Source organism: Bos mutus, chromosome 5, assembly GCF_027580195.1.
Source record: "Bos mutus isolate GX-2022 chromosome 5, NWIPB_WYAK_1.1, whole genome shotgun sequence".
NCBI lineage: Eukaryota > Metazoa > Chordata > Mammalia > Artiodactyla > Bovidae > Bos > Bos mutus.
In genome coordinates, this window is record NC_091621.1 from 661,350 (window position 1) to 679,184 (window position 17,835).

Consider the following 17,835-nt stretch of genomic DNA (forward strand, 5'->3'; position numbering starts at 1 on the left):
TACAGAAAGAAGAAAACCAGGGTTCTTACTCCAGTCCCTACAATTCACTGTACAAGACAGATCTTATTCCAGAATTTGCAGCTTTACAGTGAATCCCGTCCTTGGTAAAGCTGTCTTCCATCAAGCAGGGTTCACCCCAAAGATGTGCCCACTGACTGCTTCAAGGTCGCCCCCACCACCCTCGGAACAGAGCACAACATCTCAAACTGGCTCCTGTGTCACCCGCACTTTCACCTTCTGCCCACCAGACTTTCAAGAAACAAGTGAGGAAAAAAGGTCAGTTCCCCAAGGGTAACAGAGCCCAAGAAAAACACATCAAGTTACTATCAGGCCATTTAGTTTATTATTTCACATGAAAGTCAGCAATCAAGGCCACAGTCCTGTTAAACACTTCCTCCCCACCCGCCACAAACCACCCCTACCCTGTTATAAGAACAGAACAGCACACAACAGAATACCATAGTTCAGGCTGAGCCAGGAACACAAAGCTGCTCCAACAAAAACAAGACGGAAACATAAGACACAACATCTTTGAACATATACAAAAATTGCCATGGCCCATAGGGCAAGCGGTCACAGCGGGTCAAAAGGGAGACCTCAGACCCAAGGCTTTTGGAGGTTTTCAACAGCTGTTGCTCTGGCTACATCTTCTGGGCTCTGCTGCAGGAACAGGAAGGGGAGAGTGCTGAGGGGCCAGGGAAGACCCCTTGTCCCACTTTGAAGTTCAGGTCACTGGCTGGATATACTTTGGGTTGGTGGAGATATCTCAGGCTCCTTTTATCCAGAAGACAGGGATACAGGGAGACAGCAGGAGCCCTGACAGCTGCCCCCTGCCCCAAGCTCAAGGGAAGGAAGCCAGCCAAGAGGCTGCCCCTCTCCACGAACAGTTTTCATGGCCCCCAGGAGCCAGCACACTTGAATTCACATGGCGTAAAGCCCCACAGCGACCGTGGCCACCAGAAAGCTGAGTGTGAGGACCCATCGCAGGAGAGGTGCCTGGGAGAGGACGCTGGGCTGGGGCTTCCCCCTGGACGCCTTGGTGGGAGCCAAGTCTGAAAGAGAAGGGAGATGATGTTAAGTCCAGGAGGATGGAGGCAGGGCCATTTGACGTCATGGAAAAACAAATCAAAACCACCTCAGCAGCGTCTAGTAAAGTCCCTGCTAGATGCAAACCAGTAGCCCTCTAGCCACTGCTTGGATACCTCCTAAGACAGGGAGCTTACTTCTCCAAGCTGTCCACTCTTCCATTTTCGGCCAGATTGTGAGAAGTACTCTCCAGGGATACCCAGGGGACCATAGTTTGAGAATTGATGTATTAGGGCTGAGTCCCCTCCCCACCTTGTAATCTCATCAGGAATGGCCACATTCCAGTGTTCCCTGCAAAACCCCACCAACGGAGGGGTCCATGTAGTCCTGGCATGCATGAGCTATGGTGGCACCAGGAGCAGAGGCCTGAGATGACCTGCCAAGCAGGTGGCAGAGCTTCACCCCTCCCCTCTCTTGACTCCCAAAGCCACACTCTCGCCCACAGGGAGGGAGGGAGGGGACTCTGGTGCTCTGGAAGTTTCCCATGTTTTCTCAGCACTGCCACCCACTAGAGAGCTCTCTGAGCAGCCTGAGGGAGGGACTAACCCAAGATAGGACCCTGCGTCCACAGCGGGGGGGATAGCTAGAAGCTGCCCTGGGCCCCTAGCCCCAAGTCAGGGGGTCTCTGCTCGGGAACCATTAATAGACCCCCAAAGGACCTAAATTGTGTGTGTGGCGGTTGGGGGAGGACTTGTCATGACTTCAGAGTATCCTTTGAGTACTCGAAAGTGAGCTAAAACCAGCCCAACTCCCCTGATTCTAGAACTGGGGAGACTGAGGCGCAGAGGGGCATCCTGGTGAAGGCTGGCTCCACCCCTGACTTCCCATTTAAAGCATGGAGAAGACAGAAGAGTCAGAGACACCAGAGCCAGACGACTGGGCCATATGCCTTCCACACACGCCCCCGGGGAGGCCCTCACCTTGCGCCTTGCTGCCGGCTCGCCTGTGAAGCTCTGGTGCCTGCAAGGGATCATGGTCCTTGGCCTTCTGGGTCAGCAGGCCCTGCAACTCCTCAAACAGCTGCAAGAGAACAAAGTGCACGTCTCCATGAAAGGTGGGGCCAGGCCTGCTGATGGGAGGTCTGAGGTTTGGTTGTGAAATAGCAAGACAGAACAGAATCACAGCAAAAATACTGAACATCCGGGTTAAGAGATAAGATGTCACAAGTTCATTAACTCGCCTGCCTGCTCTTCCCCAAATGCTCCTCAATAACAGCCATTCTGAATGGCCACTCATGCCCATATGCTGGGTCCCTTTGAAAAGTACCATGTCTTGAGTGGTCCCCAAGCAGGCACTCAATGCTCTGTGGTACTCATTAGCTAGGGTTACAGACCAGGTCATTGCCACTCCAGAGATTCAGTGCCTGGGTGGTGGCTAACCCAGAGGTCAAGCGGCAAGGGCCAGCCCTCCCATGGGGCTCTGGCTCCAAAACACCTGTTCTTTCTACACCACCTTTCTGAAAGATACAGCTTTTCTCAGAAGACTGACCAGGTGTGCTGGGTATTTTTTAGCCGTATGCAAAAGATGCACATTGCTCAATAGCGAGTGCTATGAGCAATCTCCTCTGGGGTCTCAGGCTGGGAATAAGGAGCCAGGAGAGCATAAACTAAGAGCCCAGTTCCCACAGGGCCTTCAGATAGGAGGAGAGCGACAGAATTCTACAACATCAGGGTTAGAAGGAATCTCACCCCCACTGGGAACACCCATCGTGGTTCTGCCTAAGAAGTCACCCTTCAAGGCAAAACCTATCCTCCCCTGGATTTGAGACACTTGTAGAAAGACAGATCATGCCTCCTGACTGGGCTGAGAGGCCCAGATGGCAGAGGCCAGGTCTGCGGCATCCGTGAACCCTGCAGTGCCAACCTGGCTACATATGAACACACAGCCAACTTGTATGTTGTCACAGGGAGTTACAACAGAGTGCCACAACGGTGACGCTCACATCGTACAATAACCGTAGCTAATGTTCAAGGGCTGACCCTGTGACATGCCCTGCTTTGGGGACTTGATTGATTTAAGCAGTCACAACAACTCCGTGAGCTAAGTGCTATTATATCCCCATTTTACAGATGGGGAAATTGAAGTACAAAGTGATTAAGAAAGGGATTTGCCTAAAATCACCCCGCCAGGTAAGTGACAGAACTGGAACCCTAGACTCCAAGCCTCTGCCCTTAAATACGACCCTTGACCCCCCTGCCCCCCACCCTGGAAGAGCAGCTGGAGGCAGGGGTGGCCTTGCAGCACAGCCCATACCCTCACCTGGATGTTGAGCAGGAAGGCGGTCTTGGCCTCATCCAGGACCCTCTGCCGGACCTCGGGGGTCATCTCCAGAGTGTTCATGCGGGAGCGGTACAGCTGCTTGAACTTGGTGGCACTGGCGATATTGGGGAAAGTGAAGAAGGCCAGGCCCTCCCCGGAGCTGGGCAGATTCAGGGCCTTCTGAGCAATCTTCTTGAGAACTTGGCCCCCAGACAGGTCTCCCAGGTAGCGGGTGTAGGCATGGGCCACCAGCAGTTCGGGCTCGGTGTGCCCCACCTCCTGGAGTCGCTGAACGTAGCGCTTGGTGGCCTGCGTGTAGGGGATGGCCTCCTGCCAGCGGGGCCCGTACCAGAAGGCCATGTCCTGCTCCAGGGCGGCCCGGCGGTGCAGCTCCTCTGGGAAGTAGAGGGGAGTGTAGACGGGGTTCTCCTTGTTGCGTTCGATCTCCTCCTCCAGGGCCACATAGATGTGGTACAAAGACGCCATCACCAGCTGAAACCAGAGCAAGCAGGTCATTATCAGAGCATCCAGCCCCTTGGCACTATCGCCTTCAGAGTCATCCTTGTCACCTCCCCAGGCTGGGCTCCCACCTCCTGCCAGTCCCTCTAACCCTCCGCATGTGGCAGCCAGAGAAAGTGTCACAGGAGAAAATTTTCATTGTGCACTGTCTGAGCCTAAAAACCTTTTTATCACACTGGAAAAAATACAAATCCTCATTTCATCCTTGGAAAAATCTAACAAAGGAATGGCTATGCCCATTTTACAGGAAAGACACTAAGGCTCAGAGAGGGTATGACACACCGAAGTCACAAAGCTAGTAAGGAACAGAAATGGAGCCAAGCACAGGCATGGCTTTCTGGAGGAAGTAACTGAATGAACGTGCTTACAGGAAGACGCCAGGCACCTCTCCCTGGCTTTTGACCTCTGGGGATCCATCTGCAGGGCACAGCTCTCCCCAGAAGACCCCTCTGAACCCCATCACCTCTGAAAGCTGGGCTGGGGGACTTGAGCCCTTGGCTGAGCCCTTGGCTCAGGTAACTCCCATTACACATTAATTTGAGTTTGAAAGAGGACAAAGTTTAGATGTTCCGGCTGAGGTTTTCAGGTGATTTCTGAGCCTTTAATCATTCGTGGGAGCACTGTCTCTCACCAGTGCAGAAACCCAGGCAGCCTGGTACAGAGCAGCCTGGGTTTTCAACTGTGACTGACCTGGCCCTAGCTCCGCTCGGCCAGTCCTCAGCTGGGTGACGGTGGATAAAACCACTCTCCCTCTCTAGGCAATCTGGGGCCTGAGTGACTCTGCACAAGACAAGCCTTGGTCCCCTTCCTTGCAAAGAAGGGTAATCTGACCACAGACTGATGGGGCAGGTGTGCGGCTCAGGGAGGATGGCAGAGGTAAAGCGCTAGGCGCGACCTGGTAGCCAGCACTGAAGCTGGACCGTGGTGATAAAAAACGCTACCTCCATCAGCACAATCCGAGTGAGCACTGGGTCCTCTCCTGGATCTTTGTGCTGACTCTGAACTCAGGGGCCAAGAAGGAAGCTCCAAAGTGTACAGTGGCTGGGTATGGGGTATTCCAGCGGCCACCTCCCCACTCCCATTACAGCAACTGTACATCAGCTTTTTCAGGGGAGTGGGGGCAGAACAAAGGAGTAAGGGCTAAACTCACATCCACAGGACACAGCCCAGGGCTGTGAGCCCCTTAGGGCTGCATGTTAAATCGCCCTTCACTGAAGCACCTCTCCTGCTGGAAGTAGGGGGCATCTCCCAATAGCCAAAGACAGGGTGTCCGGAGTGGTGAGCCACAGCTCCCCACCCCTACTGTTCAACCCCAACAAGCCTCTCCTCACACCCAGCACCTGCCGGGTTCTCTTGTCACATGCTTTCCTTCCACGTGCATGAATTTCACAACCGTGCTGAGTAATAGCAAAAATTCACGCCTCAAATGGGCGTGAGGAACACAATGGGCACTTGAGGAAATCATGCTAGGTACTCCCCTTGGTCCAGTGGTTAGGACTCCGTGCTTCCACTGCTGGTAGCATGCGTTCGCTCCTTGGTTGGAAAACGAAGAGCCCACGTGCTGTGCAGTGTGGTCCAAAAAAAAGAAAACCCTGCTGTTGAAAAGTCTCATTTCACAGGTGAGGAAAAGGTACCTTGGGGAGATTAGATGGTGCCCATAGTCTTACTATTAGGGGATGGAAGAACTCAAGCTCGAACCCATACTCCCCCTCTTACCTTCAGAGGCAAATAAGATAACCAGCCTTGGCTCGATTTTGGCCTCTCCCATTTTCTTACAGGCTGTGTGACCTTCTGTTAGTTACTTAACCTCTCTGAGCCTTCCCTTCCTCATCTTCCTTATCAAAGCTGAAGCACTAATTAAAATTAAGTGAGTAAAATGCCAAGCAGGCACTAGGTGGTCACTTAAAGAGTACCACTGCCCCAGCCCCTCCACAATACCACATTGCAGGCTGTGAAATCTGCTGTGTGACCCTGGGTAAGTCATTTCCACTCTCTGAGCCTCAATGTCATGACCTGTAAAATGACTCCTTGAACATGCTCATCGGGTCCCTCTGCATCTCAAGCAGCCATGCCCACTAACACCACTGCTCTGCGCTTTGGGTGCACTCCCACCCAAAGTACCCCTGCCAAGGCTGGTACCTCCAGTCCACATACCTTAAAACCTTCTTGGGTCAGCTCACCCTTCTGAAAGTTCTTCATGAACTCTGCATTCTCCGCCTGGGTGTGCACCTCCTTGGTGGCCTCCTTCAGGGCCTCTGACAAATCCTGGGGCATGCTGCAGAGAGAAGGTACAGAGGTGAACAAGGGAGTCGAGGACAGGGCTCTGGGCACAGTCTCTTCCAGCGTGAGCTTCTGAGGGGTACCCCTGCCTGTGTGCAGGACTTAAAAAAGAGATTTCCGCTTTTATCAGGCTTCTCTGCGGAAACCCAGGTTCCCATCTAATACACAGCCACTTTCCCAACTACCTTTAAGATGCAACCCCAGCCACACTTTTCAGTTATTAAAACACTGTAATACGGGTCCCACAAACCAACAGGAAAGGTCTGGCCAATTATTCTCAATAGAGAAGAGAAGGGGGCAGCATCGGTGGGCAAGGTGAACACTCAATTCACCTGCAACTGCTTCCACTGGCTTTTAGACCCAAGATTTAACTCATTAACTTTGTTGAGGTTTCAGATACAGATCTCATGATCCCTTGTAATATTCTGCTCGCAGCAAAGTATTGAAAAAGCTCAAGTAAAACTCAGCTTTACTCAAAGAAACAGTCCCTTTTGGGGAGTATTTCTGCCTCTGCATCCACCTCCCACACGAGTGTCATTTCTCCTTTCTGGCCAGCACTCCTTCAGAAACATCACCCCCTGTTCTGTACATGCTGGTCAAATTCTTGGGAGATGGGAGGCGCCAGACTCAGAGGTGGACAAACCCAGGGCCAAATTCCAGCTAGTCAGGAGACCTTGGCTTGCTTGCTGTGCCTCCTCTACTATGCCACTCTCATACTGCAAACGCGGGCTCAGGAGCCGGGGTGATGTGCTCCTTAATTCGACAGCTAGCCAGAGGTGGTGGATGCGGCCAAGAGGAGTCCCCAGTAAGAAAGCCAGGCTTTGTCACCCAGGCTCAAACAGTCGCGAGGATCCCGGATTAAGCAGACCGCTACCTCCAAGCACTCGCACAAAACCAAAACCAAAGTCGGTCCCACGACAACACTCCCATCAGGTCATCCACAGGGAGCCAGGCATGTCAATCACCTTTCATCTCTCCAGCTGCCCCACCGGGCGGGACTGGCACCCAGCTCCTCCTAACACCAAAGCCCCAAGTGACCGTCGCCCGTTCAGCGAGGTCGCTTCCTGCTTCCCGGCTCGGTCTCGGGAGCTCTGTGGGAAGAGGGAGCTGCCCTGCCCGGGAGAGGCCGGTCCCCCGCCCCGCACTTGCCTGCTGTCGGGCTGCGGGCGCTCCATCCTGCGGCTGTGTAGGTGTGGGGTCGATGCTGGCTCCGAGAACTCCGGCTCCGAGAACTCCGGCTCCGACGGCCCAGAAGTGGATCGAGGAGGTGGGAGGGCTACGGTGCCGAATCCCAGCTTCGCCGTCTATTTATCCCCGGGGCGAGTCACGTGGCCGCCGCCCGCTGGCCTTTCCCCACTTTGGGGCCCGAAGTTGCAACACCCGCGGGAGCCGGCGCCCCGCCCGCCCCTGGCCTGCGGGGGCGGAGGAGGAGCGGTCATATGACCCGTGGAAAACAATCTATTTAAAACAAGACGTAAAAAAAAAAAACTTCTGGAAATCTGTGCAGCAGTGTGATTTTGCCCCTTTCAGAGCCTCCAGCCCAGAAATGGTACTTGAATACCCCAGGAATCTGAATGGTTCCAGAGAGCTGGGAGGCAGGGATTCTTAGAGCAGGAGGCTGCAGGGCAATGTCAAGGACTCACCGTCCCCAGACCCTGTCTGCAGTCCCCCGCACCAGCCTGCTCCCTAAGTATCACCTCCTTCTGGGACCCTCAGCTGGCAGCCTGAGGGTCTTCCTCATGTTCCTTTTGGCCATTTTTTCTTTCTTGAGCACCTACTAAGTGCTAAAGACGGTACTGTTTTCATGGTTCATCCCTACAGTTACCCTATGAGGTAGATCTCTACCATTTTACAGACAGAGAAAATGAAGCTAGGGGGTGGGTGGGGGCAGGGATTAAGTGACATGACCAAGGATACACATAAAGCAGGAAAACGGGACCCAAACTTCAAGTCTCTGCCTGTCTCCTTCAGGCCCTCTTAGCACTTGGTTCCCAGCTGGACAATGATGTTGGTCATCCAGACCACCTCCCTGCTCACCTGTGTAGGAGCTCATTGAGTCTGAGTTATCTCATCCTCATGACTCAAATGATAAAGAATCCGCCTGCAATGTGGGAGACCTGGGTTTAATCTCTGGGTTGGGAAGATTGCCATGGCAACCCACTCTAGTATTCCTGTCTGGAGAATCCCCATGGACAGAGGAGCCTGGCGGCCTACAGTCCATGGGGTTGCAAAGAATCAGACATGACTGAGTGACTAAGCGCACATGTGGTACCCACCCGGGCCTGGAACAGAGCTGGTCCTGTGATCAACTATGGAATTGATATTGCATGAGATTGATCACTTAGGATCAGGGGAAGCAGGTCACTGGGCAAGCCCAGATGACAATGCGAATGACAATATCAAAGTCTCTTCCCAAAGTTGCAATTCTGGATTCTAGATTAACAAAACAAAAAAAGAAGTTTAACTTTGACTCAGGACAAGGATGTTGTTTGGAAAAGAGGTAGCAAGTGCTCCACTTCTGAAAGAATGTGAGTACAAGCTTGAGGACGGCCAGCCCAGCCATCAAGCACGGATTCTTGGATTGGGGGACTACAGCGGCTGAGGCGGTCCTTTCTGGGGGTAAGTAGAAGTCTCTGATGTTTGGAGACAGTCTGGAAGAACCAAGCAGGTACTGGAGGTCAGTGTGTCCATCTGACCCAAGGTCAGAGCTCTGGCCCATGATCCATCCTCTTCCAGGATCACTGACCTGAACTTCAACCACCAAATCAATCTAGAGACATGGGGGCTGCTCAGTCTTCTAGAGAGGGGGGCTATGCCAAAGAATCTAGCTCTTGGTATAAATTATATATTGACCTTCTGCTTCGATGAACCATGATAACAATACTAATAGCTAATATTCATTGAGCCCTTCCTGTGCGTCAGATACTATACTAAACACATGTATTAACAGATTGCTACTGCTACTGCTAAGTCACTTTAGTCGTGTCTGACTCTGTGCGACCCCATAGACGGCAGCCCACCAGGCTCCCCCATCCTTGGGATTCTCCAGGCAAGAACACTGGAGTGAGTTGCCATTTCCTTCTCCAATGAATGAAAGTGAAAAGTGAAATTGAAGTCACTCAGTCATATCCGACTCTTAGCAACCCCATGGACTGCAGCCTATCAGGCTCCTCCATCCATGGGATTTTCCAGGCAAGAGTACTGGAGTGGGGTGCCATTGCCTTCTCCATTAACAGATTAAATCCTTGTAATAACTCCATAAGGCTGTTACTGTTATTGTCCCCATCTTACAAATGAGGAAACTGTGGCAGAGAGGTGAAGATAATGGTTTGAATCCAGGCAGTCTAACATAAAGATTTCAAAAGTTCAAGGTAGGGTGTCATGTCTCAGAATCCAGTAGAAGGTGAAACAAGCCAAAAAACAAACCATGGTTTTTCCCGCTAGAGCCCAGAAGTCACCTCCATGGTTGTCCTTGAAAGGCTCATTCTACAGAGGATGGCATTTACCGGTTCACAAGATTCACAGAGGTAAGGACTAGAACTGGAGCTGCTAGCAGATTTCAAAAAAGAGTTGCCAGGAACTTTCTAGAAAGAAGGATTATTAGAAACAGATATCTCCATTAGAATGTAGGCTCCAGGACGACAGGGGTTTTGTTTTGTGAATCTCCAGAGCCTGGAACTGTGCCTGGTAAGTAGCAGACAATCAACATTGAATGAATGAATATATGCCACAAGATCTCTTTCTGGTAAACATGATCATACAGCTAGGTTGCCAGAAAGAGTTGGAATCAAGCTACAAGTTTTGATCTTAGTCTGACTTTACTGATCACTTACTGTGTACAGAACCCTTATGTGCAAGACTGCATTTAATCCTGGCAAAAGCCCTGTGATTTTCATCTCTGTTTTGTCCACGTAAATACTAAGGTACAAAGAGGTAAAGTCGTTTTCCCAAGTCACATAGCTAGTAATAGCCAAGCCAGGATTCAAAGCACAGCACTTGGAAGCCAGAATCCATACTTCTGACCCCCATATCACATGCCCTTTTATGGGAGGCCAGTCTATCCTCCAAGAGTTTACAGGATAAGAGTGGGAAAGTCTGAATGCTTGCCGTCAGCCTGTCCATTCAGAAAGCCCAGAAGGTAAAGCTCATATGATCTGCCATTCTCATACTTAACATGGGGGAGCAGAAGATCCAAGAGGAGAGTGACTTCGCCAGGCTGTGCCCCACACAGAGCCTTCAGTGGCCCAGGGGTCCTGGTTCCAAGTCCAGGCTCACTCCTCACTACAGCTTCTTCCGTGGGAGCCCCTGACTTAGCCAGAACAGACCCCCCCACCCCACCCCACCAACACACACACACAAACACACACAGACAACCCTAGGGCGGAGGGGGCTGGATAGGGCTGATCTAGTATCTTCTGTCCCAGTGTTGAGCCTGTGGCCTTTCCCCATGCTGATTCAGCTTCCTGACTTCCTCTTCTCTGTTCTCAAACAACTGGAATGATTTAAATATTTCTCCTCCTGTGGTAGGCTAAATAATGCCCCCCACCGTGTCTACATCCTAATCCCCAGAACATCTGAATATGTTACTTATTTTACATGGCAAAAAGGATTTTGCAGATGGGATTAAGCTAAGCATCTTGAAATGAGAAGATTATCCTAATATGATCAGAAAAGTCCTTATAAGAGGGAGGCTGGGAGGTTACAGATACAGAAGGTGATGTGGTGAGGGAAGCAGGACAGAGATATTGGAAGATGCTGTGCTGCTAACTTTGAAGACGGAGTTAGGGGCCACGAGCCGAGGAAAGCTGGTACCCTCCAAAAGCTGGAAAAGTTGAAGAAGTAGATTCTCCCCTAGAATTCCAAAAGGGATGCAACCCTGCCCACCCATTTCAGGACTTCTGACCTCAGGAACTCCAGAGAATAAATCTGTGTTGTTTCAAACCATTGTGTTTGTGATATTTGCCACGACAGCTTCGGGAAGCAGGACGGGGTGGACAGAGAGATCCTTCCTGCCATCTCCCTGCATGATGCCTAGCATTCCACCATTAAAGTGTTGTTGTTGTTCTTTAGTCACTAAGCCATGTCCAACTCTTTGTGACCCCATGGACTGGAGCCCGCCAGGCTCCTCTGTCCATGAGATTTCCCAGGCAAGAATACTGAAGTGGGTTGCCATTTTCTCATCTCGGGGATCTTCCCGACCCAGGGATCGAACCTGCGTCTCCTGCACTGCAAGCAGATTTTTTTACCACTGAACCACTTGGGAGTTCCCTGCCCCCCAAATAAAGCTTAATTCCATCAGAGAACCCACCACCCTCTCTCTGGATTCCCTTGCAGAGTCAAATACTTGAGCAGCTGAAATGGGCCAGTTTTATTATGTGTGGAGCTGGAGGTACAAAGCTGAAGAGGCTAGAACCCCACTTTGACAGAACATGGGTGCTCAGTGTCCTCATGAAGTCTGGGCCCAGGGAAATTATCCAGAAAGGGGGTAGGTAGCAGCAAAGCCATATGTAGATGGAAATGGGAAAGAAACACTGGAGTTTGCTCTGAGCCAAGCTTTCTCCCAAGCAGGGTCCCATTTCATCCTCCCCATACCCAAGAGGTAAGCATTTATCTGTGGTAAGCAGAATCATGGCCCCTCAAAGATGTCCTTGCCTAATCCTTACAACCTGTGAATATGTTCTGTTATCATCGAATAGGATCATTACCCTTTGCAGGAGGCCAGTTGTAAATGTCTAACCTGAAGCCTGTCTCCTCCTCAATCACCCTTTGCACATGTAATTAAGGTCACAGGTCTCAAAGTAGGGAAATCACTGCAGAGTCTCTGGAAGGGCCTAGTCTAGCCACATAAACCCTTGCAAGCACAGAACTTTCCCTGGCTGGAGATGTCAGAGAGATATGAAGTATGGGAAGCAATAAGTGATTGTGATGCTAAGTCAGTCAGGTCAAGGTGGGCTCCACAGGCTGGGAGGTGTGGGAGGATCATTCTTTGGGGCCACAGGAAAAAGTCAGAGTTGAGACCCCAGGTGGCCCAGACCTGGCAGGGACAGGCAGCAGCCTGGAGGTCAGCATGGCTGCAGCAGAGAGCGGGAGGGGACAGGTGGAAAATGGGAGCAGGAGAGACATGTAGCCTGTGAGGCCTGCAGGCCATTGCTAGGACCTTTGTAAGTAGGGGAGACCCAAGGGCTGGGAAGGGAGGAGTGCTGGGGTCTCACTGGGTTTTCCTGGGATCAATCACTGGCTGCTCTGGGTGACACAGGACATTGGCAGAAGGCAACTGACCACACAAATCCAAGGAGAGATGATGCTGGCTTGCAAAGAACAGAGAGGTAAGTGGCCTAGGGCATGCATATTGTAAAGGCAGAGCTTTACATGTTAGGATTAGAATAGGAAGTGAGTTGTGAGTAAGAGGAGCTGTCAAGGATTAACTCCAAAGTTTGAGTTCAACCATCTGGGAAGATGGAATGATCAGTTGGCTGTGATGGGAGACCTTCAGCAGCTCAACCTTGGACACATCCCTTTTGAGATGTATGGGACAGGGCTTTGCAAACGCGGTGCAAAAACTTGAGTGAAATGGGAAGCGTCTACCCTTTTCTAGAAGTTTCACTTCCTCCTGCCAGCAGGGAAGACTGCCCTTACCTAAGCATCCAGCTGGAGGCTGAGGAAGCAGCTGGGGTGACTCAGCAAAATCTGCCTTTCCTGTCTCCGCCAGTCCCCCTCCCAACCATGACACAGCAGAAATGGCACGAGGGGAACGTGGAAACCGAGACTCAGCTTTCCGAAGGCGCCACCCCTCCGCCCGCCTGGAAAACGGAAGCGGCATGGGCTGCAGGGAGGGGCTAGGGCTGCGGCTCCTCAGGCACGAAAGTGAAAAACCAAGGCGAGGCCTCCGCGGAGGCTGGGAGAACACAGGGTTGGGGGTGAGAAATCTTTAGCTTCAGCTGGACCGGTTTTCCAGGCGAATCAGTGGACTCTTTCCTGGGTGTCCTCAAGCAGGGGTAGCCAGACCGCATCCATGCCCCACACGGATCAAAGAGAACAAGCAAGTCCTTAACCCAGGGAGTGTAGGGGGATGGGGTGGAATGGGAATGCCACGGTGGTGTGCAGGCTACATAGAGCCCAGCCTTGGTCTCCGCAAGGTAGACGAGCCCCAAATCATGAAAACCATCCTCAGTCTGGACTGCAAAACACTGAATCTTTCTAGGTTGCAAGAGGCCTGATAAACAAAATTGACACCCCAGCGACAGAATGGGAGAAAAACGTTTGGACTTCTTGTAACAGACAAAAGATGAACATGGCTAATAAAAGGGCTCCTTATAGAGATGTATAACTGAATCACTTTGCTGTCCACTTGAAACTGACACAACACTGTAAGTTAACTGTACCTTAATATCAATAAAAACAAAGCGGAAAAGGAGAGGGGAGGGAGAGCTCCCAGAAGCAGGAAGACAGTCACCAGGAAATGTTAGCATTTAATAGGAGTTGATTATCATTTCCCTTCTGGGAGAACTGGGTACCCCCATGAAAGAGCAGGAGAAGAGGGCCTGCCGGGGCGCAAGATGAAACACTTGTTCATTCCTTATCTCTTCTTCTCCTCCTCCTCCTGATTTGGCTGATAAGGCAACTGAGGTGCTGGCAGCACTTCTCTGGTTAACACTCGTGATTAGCTCCACGTAGCCCTTGGGATAAAGTGCAAGCTTTTCAGTCTAGCCCTCTGCCCTCAGCCCAGGCCACGTCTCCAGTAGGAGGGATCCCACCCCTCTCGTTCCCTTACACCCTGTGTGCTAGTTTCAGGAATACCTGACTACTCCTGAACTACAGAAGCTCCCATCCCTCTGGGCCTTTGCTCCAGTGGTCCCTCTTGCCTAGAATGTTCTTTCCGGTGCTTTTGCTTGGCTACTCACCTTTCAAGACTCAGCCCAGAAATAGACCTCCAAGAAAGAGGTAAACCTATAAAGCATACAGAATAAAGCATAAAGGAAAAACTTACTGACCTCAGATTTGGCAAAGATTTCTCCAATACAACCAAAAGAAAAGAGCAGAAAATAAAAAAAAAAAAAAAAAAAACCAATAGGACTTCATTAGAATTTAAAACTTTTGCTTTTTAAAAGACACTGTGACCGGGACTTGCCTGGTGTTTGAGTGGCTAAGACTCTGTTCACACCGAGTGTAGGGGGCTGGGGTTCCATCCCTGGTGAGGAACTAGACCCTGCATGCCACAACTAAGACCCAGAGCAGCCAAATAAATAAATACTAAAAAGAAAAAGATACTGTGATGCAAAAAAAAGAGGTGTCTTTTAATAGACACCTATTCTATTTAATAAAATAGAAGAGAATATTTGCAAAAATACATTCAACAAAGGATTTGTCTATAGAATATGTAAAGAATCAATATGATTCAATAACAAGGCAAATAAGTGAATCTTTTAAATAGGTAGAAAGTTTCAGCAAATAATTCACCAGAGAAAATAGATGGATGCTAACTAAGCACATGAAAAGACATTGAAGTTCATAGGTCATTTTGTTGTTGTTGTTGTCCAGTTGCCAAGTCATGTCCAACTCTTCTCAGCCCCCCAGATAGCAGCACAACAGGCTTCCCTGTCCCTCACCACTTCCCAGAGTTTGCCCAAGTTCATGTGCATTGAATCAATGATGCCAACCAACTATCTCATCCTCTGTCGCCCTCTTCTCCTGCCCTCAATATTTCCCAGCATCAGGGTCTTTTCCAATAAGTTGGCTCTTCACATCAGGTGGCCAAAGTATTGGAGCTTCAGCTTCAGCATTAGTTCTTCCAATGAGTATTTAGGGTTGATTTCCTTTAGGATTGACTAGTTTGATTACCTTGCAGTCCTAGGGAGTCTCAGGAGTCTTCTCCAGCATCTCAGGTCATTAGGGAAACGAAAGTTAAAACCGGTATGACATACCACTATAAACTGATTCGAATGGCTAAAATTAAGGGCTGACTCTTCCTGCTATTGAAAATGCAGACAAAGGAGAACGTTTACTGCTGGTGGGAACATGAAATGGTACTTGCCAGAGGCCAAAGGCCAGAGTGTGCCCCACCACACTCTGGTGTAAGGGTTATGCTACTTTGGTATAAGGGTTGTTTTGAGCTGAAGACAACTGAGAAACAACAAATGTCAGAAAACCACTTCTCTGCTTTTCCCCTGATTTGTCTGAAAGCAGGTTTAGACAACTCTAGACTCTTAGCCTAGGGATGGCACCCCAAAGAACGGGCATAACAAACCTTTCCAAATTAACCCTTATCTTCCATGAGTTTCCCCCGTATGCTTACCCTCCCGCTGCTTGCTGCCCCCAAAGCCTAAACTCTTTTTTTTTTTATCTTGTCACCTCTCTACACCCTTATTCTGTTAAGATGCTACATAAGCCTCAGTTCTAAGGATCTTTTGACTAATTCACCACAGTGTTTCTCCCACATGAATGAACCCTCTGCGTTTTAACACACTCTGCTTCTCTTGTCAATTTATCTTCCCTCAGTTTAATTTCCAGGGCCCCAGCTGGAGAACCTAGGAGGGTAGAGGGAAAGGTTTTCTTCCTCCTATACAGTACAACCACTTGGAAAAACAGTCTGGCAATTTCTTAAGAGCCTAAACATACACCTGCCATTCAACCCAGCCATTCCACTCCTAGGTATTTATTTGCAAGAAATGAATGCATATGTCTATACCTGTACATGAATAATCACTGTAGCTTTATCTGCAAAACCCCAGACTGAAAACAACCCATCTACAGGTAAATGGGTAAACAAACCGTGGTACGAACATGCACTGGATTATCAGCAATGAAACAGAATGAGCCACCACTGATCCATACAACATGAAAAAATCTCAAAAGGATTCTGCTGAGGAAAAGAAGTCAGACCTTCCCCTAAAAGAGTACTTACTGTATAATTTCTTTTATGTAAACTTATATATAAATAGGGCATTCCTGGTGGCTCAGATGGCAAAGAATCTGCCTGCAATGCAGGAGACCTGGGTTCAACCCTTGGGTCAGGAACATCCCCTGGAGAAGAAAAATGGCAACCCACTCCAGTATTCTTGCCTGGAGAATCCCATGGACAGAGGAACCTGGCAGGCTATGTCCATAGGGTTGCAAAGTCAACACGAATGAGTGACTAACACTTATATATAAATTATATATGAAGTGTATATAGAAATACATAAAATTCTGGGAAGCGTAAACTAATATAATCAGCAGTTCTCTTGTTGCAGGGGAGGATAACAAAGAACGGTGAGGAAACTTTTGGGACTGATGAATAAGTTCATTACATTGATTGTGGAGATAGCTTCCCAGTATACTCATGTCAAAATTCATCAGTTTGCATTTTTAATATATAGAGTTTATTGTATGTCAGTTACATCTCAATAAAGCTGTAAAACAAACTAACTTGGCTCAGACTTTTCCTGAAGTTCTTCCCCTTGCCTTATGGGTCCCTGGCTGAGGTCCCTGTCCCCCAGTAGCCTCCATCCTGACTGTAAGATCCTTGAAGATAGCAAGGATCGTGACACTCCCTATATCCAGTCCCTTCATATTAAATGATCTTTTCATATTAAATGAAGGAGGCTTAGCAGGGTTAAATTTCCTGCCCGTGGTCACATAGCTCACCTGAGACATGAGGGAGGCCAGGTGTGTCTGGCTGTAAAGCATACTGAAGTTCTACAACAATGAACTGTCTAGAAATCCTGGGCCTGAGGTGGTGAGGAATGAAGAAAGACTAATATCTTTTTCTAACATTGCCCAGTCTCCATTAACACAGGTCCAGGAACTGAAGACCACAGCCAGACCAGGCAGCAGTCCAGTGTTAGGGAGCTCAGACTGCTAAAAAGCTTGGCCAATATGGAGCCTGACTATGGCTCCAAGACCTGGTTGGACCCGGTTCAGCCTGATCACAGCACTTCCACAAAGGACTGTAGTCATATCTGGGATTCATGACTTATCATGTATATATTTTTCAACACTAAGCTTTTATTTCCTTGTCTGGCAAAACAAGGAGTCATAACAGCATCAGCTCAAGGGGATGTGGTGAGAATTAAATCAGTTCAAGATCTGTAAGAAGCTCGAAGCTGGGCCTGGCACAGGAAGCCTGAAGTGAGTGTTAGCTGTTGTTTGGTCTGAGAGTGGCATCTAGTTCCCCTTTCAGGGCCCCCAAGAGCCTTTTTCCTATCTAAAAGTTTCTGGATGGTTCTGAATAGGGTCAGGCTCACTAATACCTGACAAACTTTGCTCTCAGTTGGGAGTTTTGAACAACAGATTTCTCATCTTTTTTCTCAAAAAATCATCTTTGAAGTAATTCCAAATACACAGAAGTTGCAGAAATACTACAGAGAATTTCTGTATGTTTTCACGGAGATTCACTAGTTGTTAGGTTAGAATTTGGTCCCTTTTGTTTAACCATTCATTCTCCCTCTCTTTCCATTATATATATGCTCTTTTTGACATTCATCTATGAATTTTTTTTTCCTGGCTCATTTAGCATGTAGTATATCCAGAAGACTGTCTCTGGTAAGCTGCGATCCAATTATAAACATCAGGAAATGTGACTTTCACACACATTCATTATATTAAAGCTATGTTCAAATTTCAACAAGTGCCCTCAAAGGTCCTTAACTGCCCTTTCCCTCAGTCCAGGTTCTAACCCTTGCATTTAGTTGTCCTGTTTCTTTGCCCTCTGCC

The 17,835-nt window shown here is 49.3% G+C and overlaps 1 protein-coding gene across 1 annotated transcript; it reads right to left on the bottom strand.

Annotated features, from left to right (window-relative positions):
* Positions 1 to 320: 320 nt before the first annotated feature.
* Positions 321 to 7,452, bottom strand: HMOX1 (heme oxygenase 1). Its single transcript, XM_005898270.3, has 5 exons — positions 7,294 to 7,452; positions 6,019 to 6,139; positions 3,346 to 3,837; positions 2,007 to 2,106; positions 321 to 1,052 (listed from the first exon to the last, which is right to left on the bottom strand). Exons 1-5 carry the CDS (start codon positions 7,317 to 7,319, stop codon positions 922 to 924), a joined length of 870 nt encoding a protein of 289 aa, XP_005898332.1. The 5' UTR covers positions 7,320 to 7,452; the 3' UTR covers positions 321 to 921.
* Between the last annotated feature and the right edge of the window lie 10,383 nt (positions 7,453 to 17,835).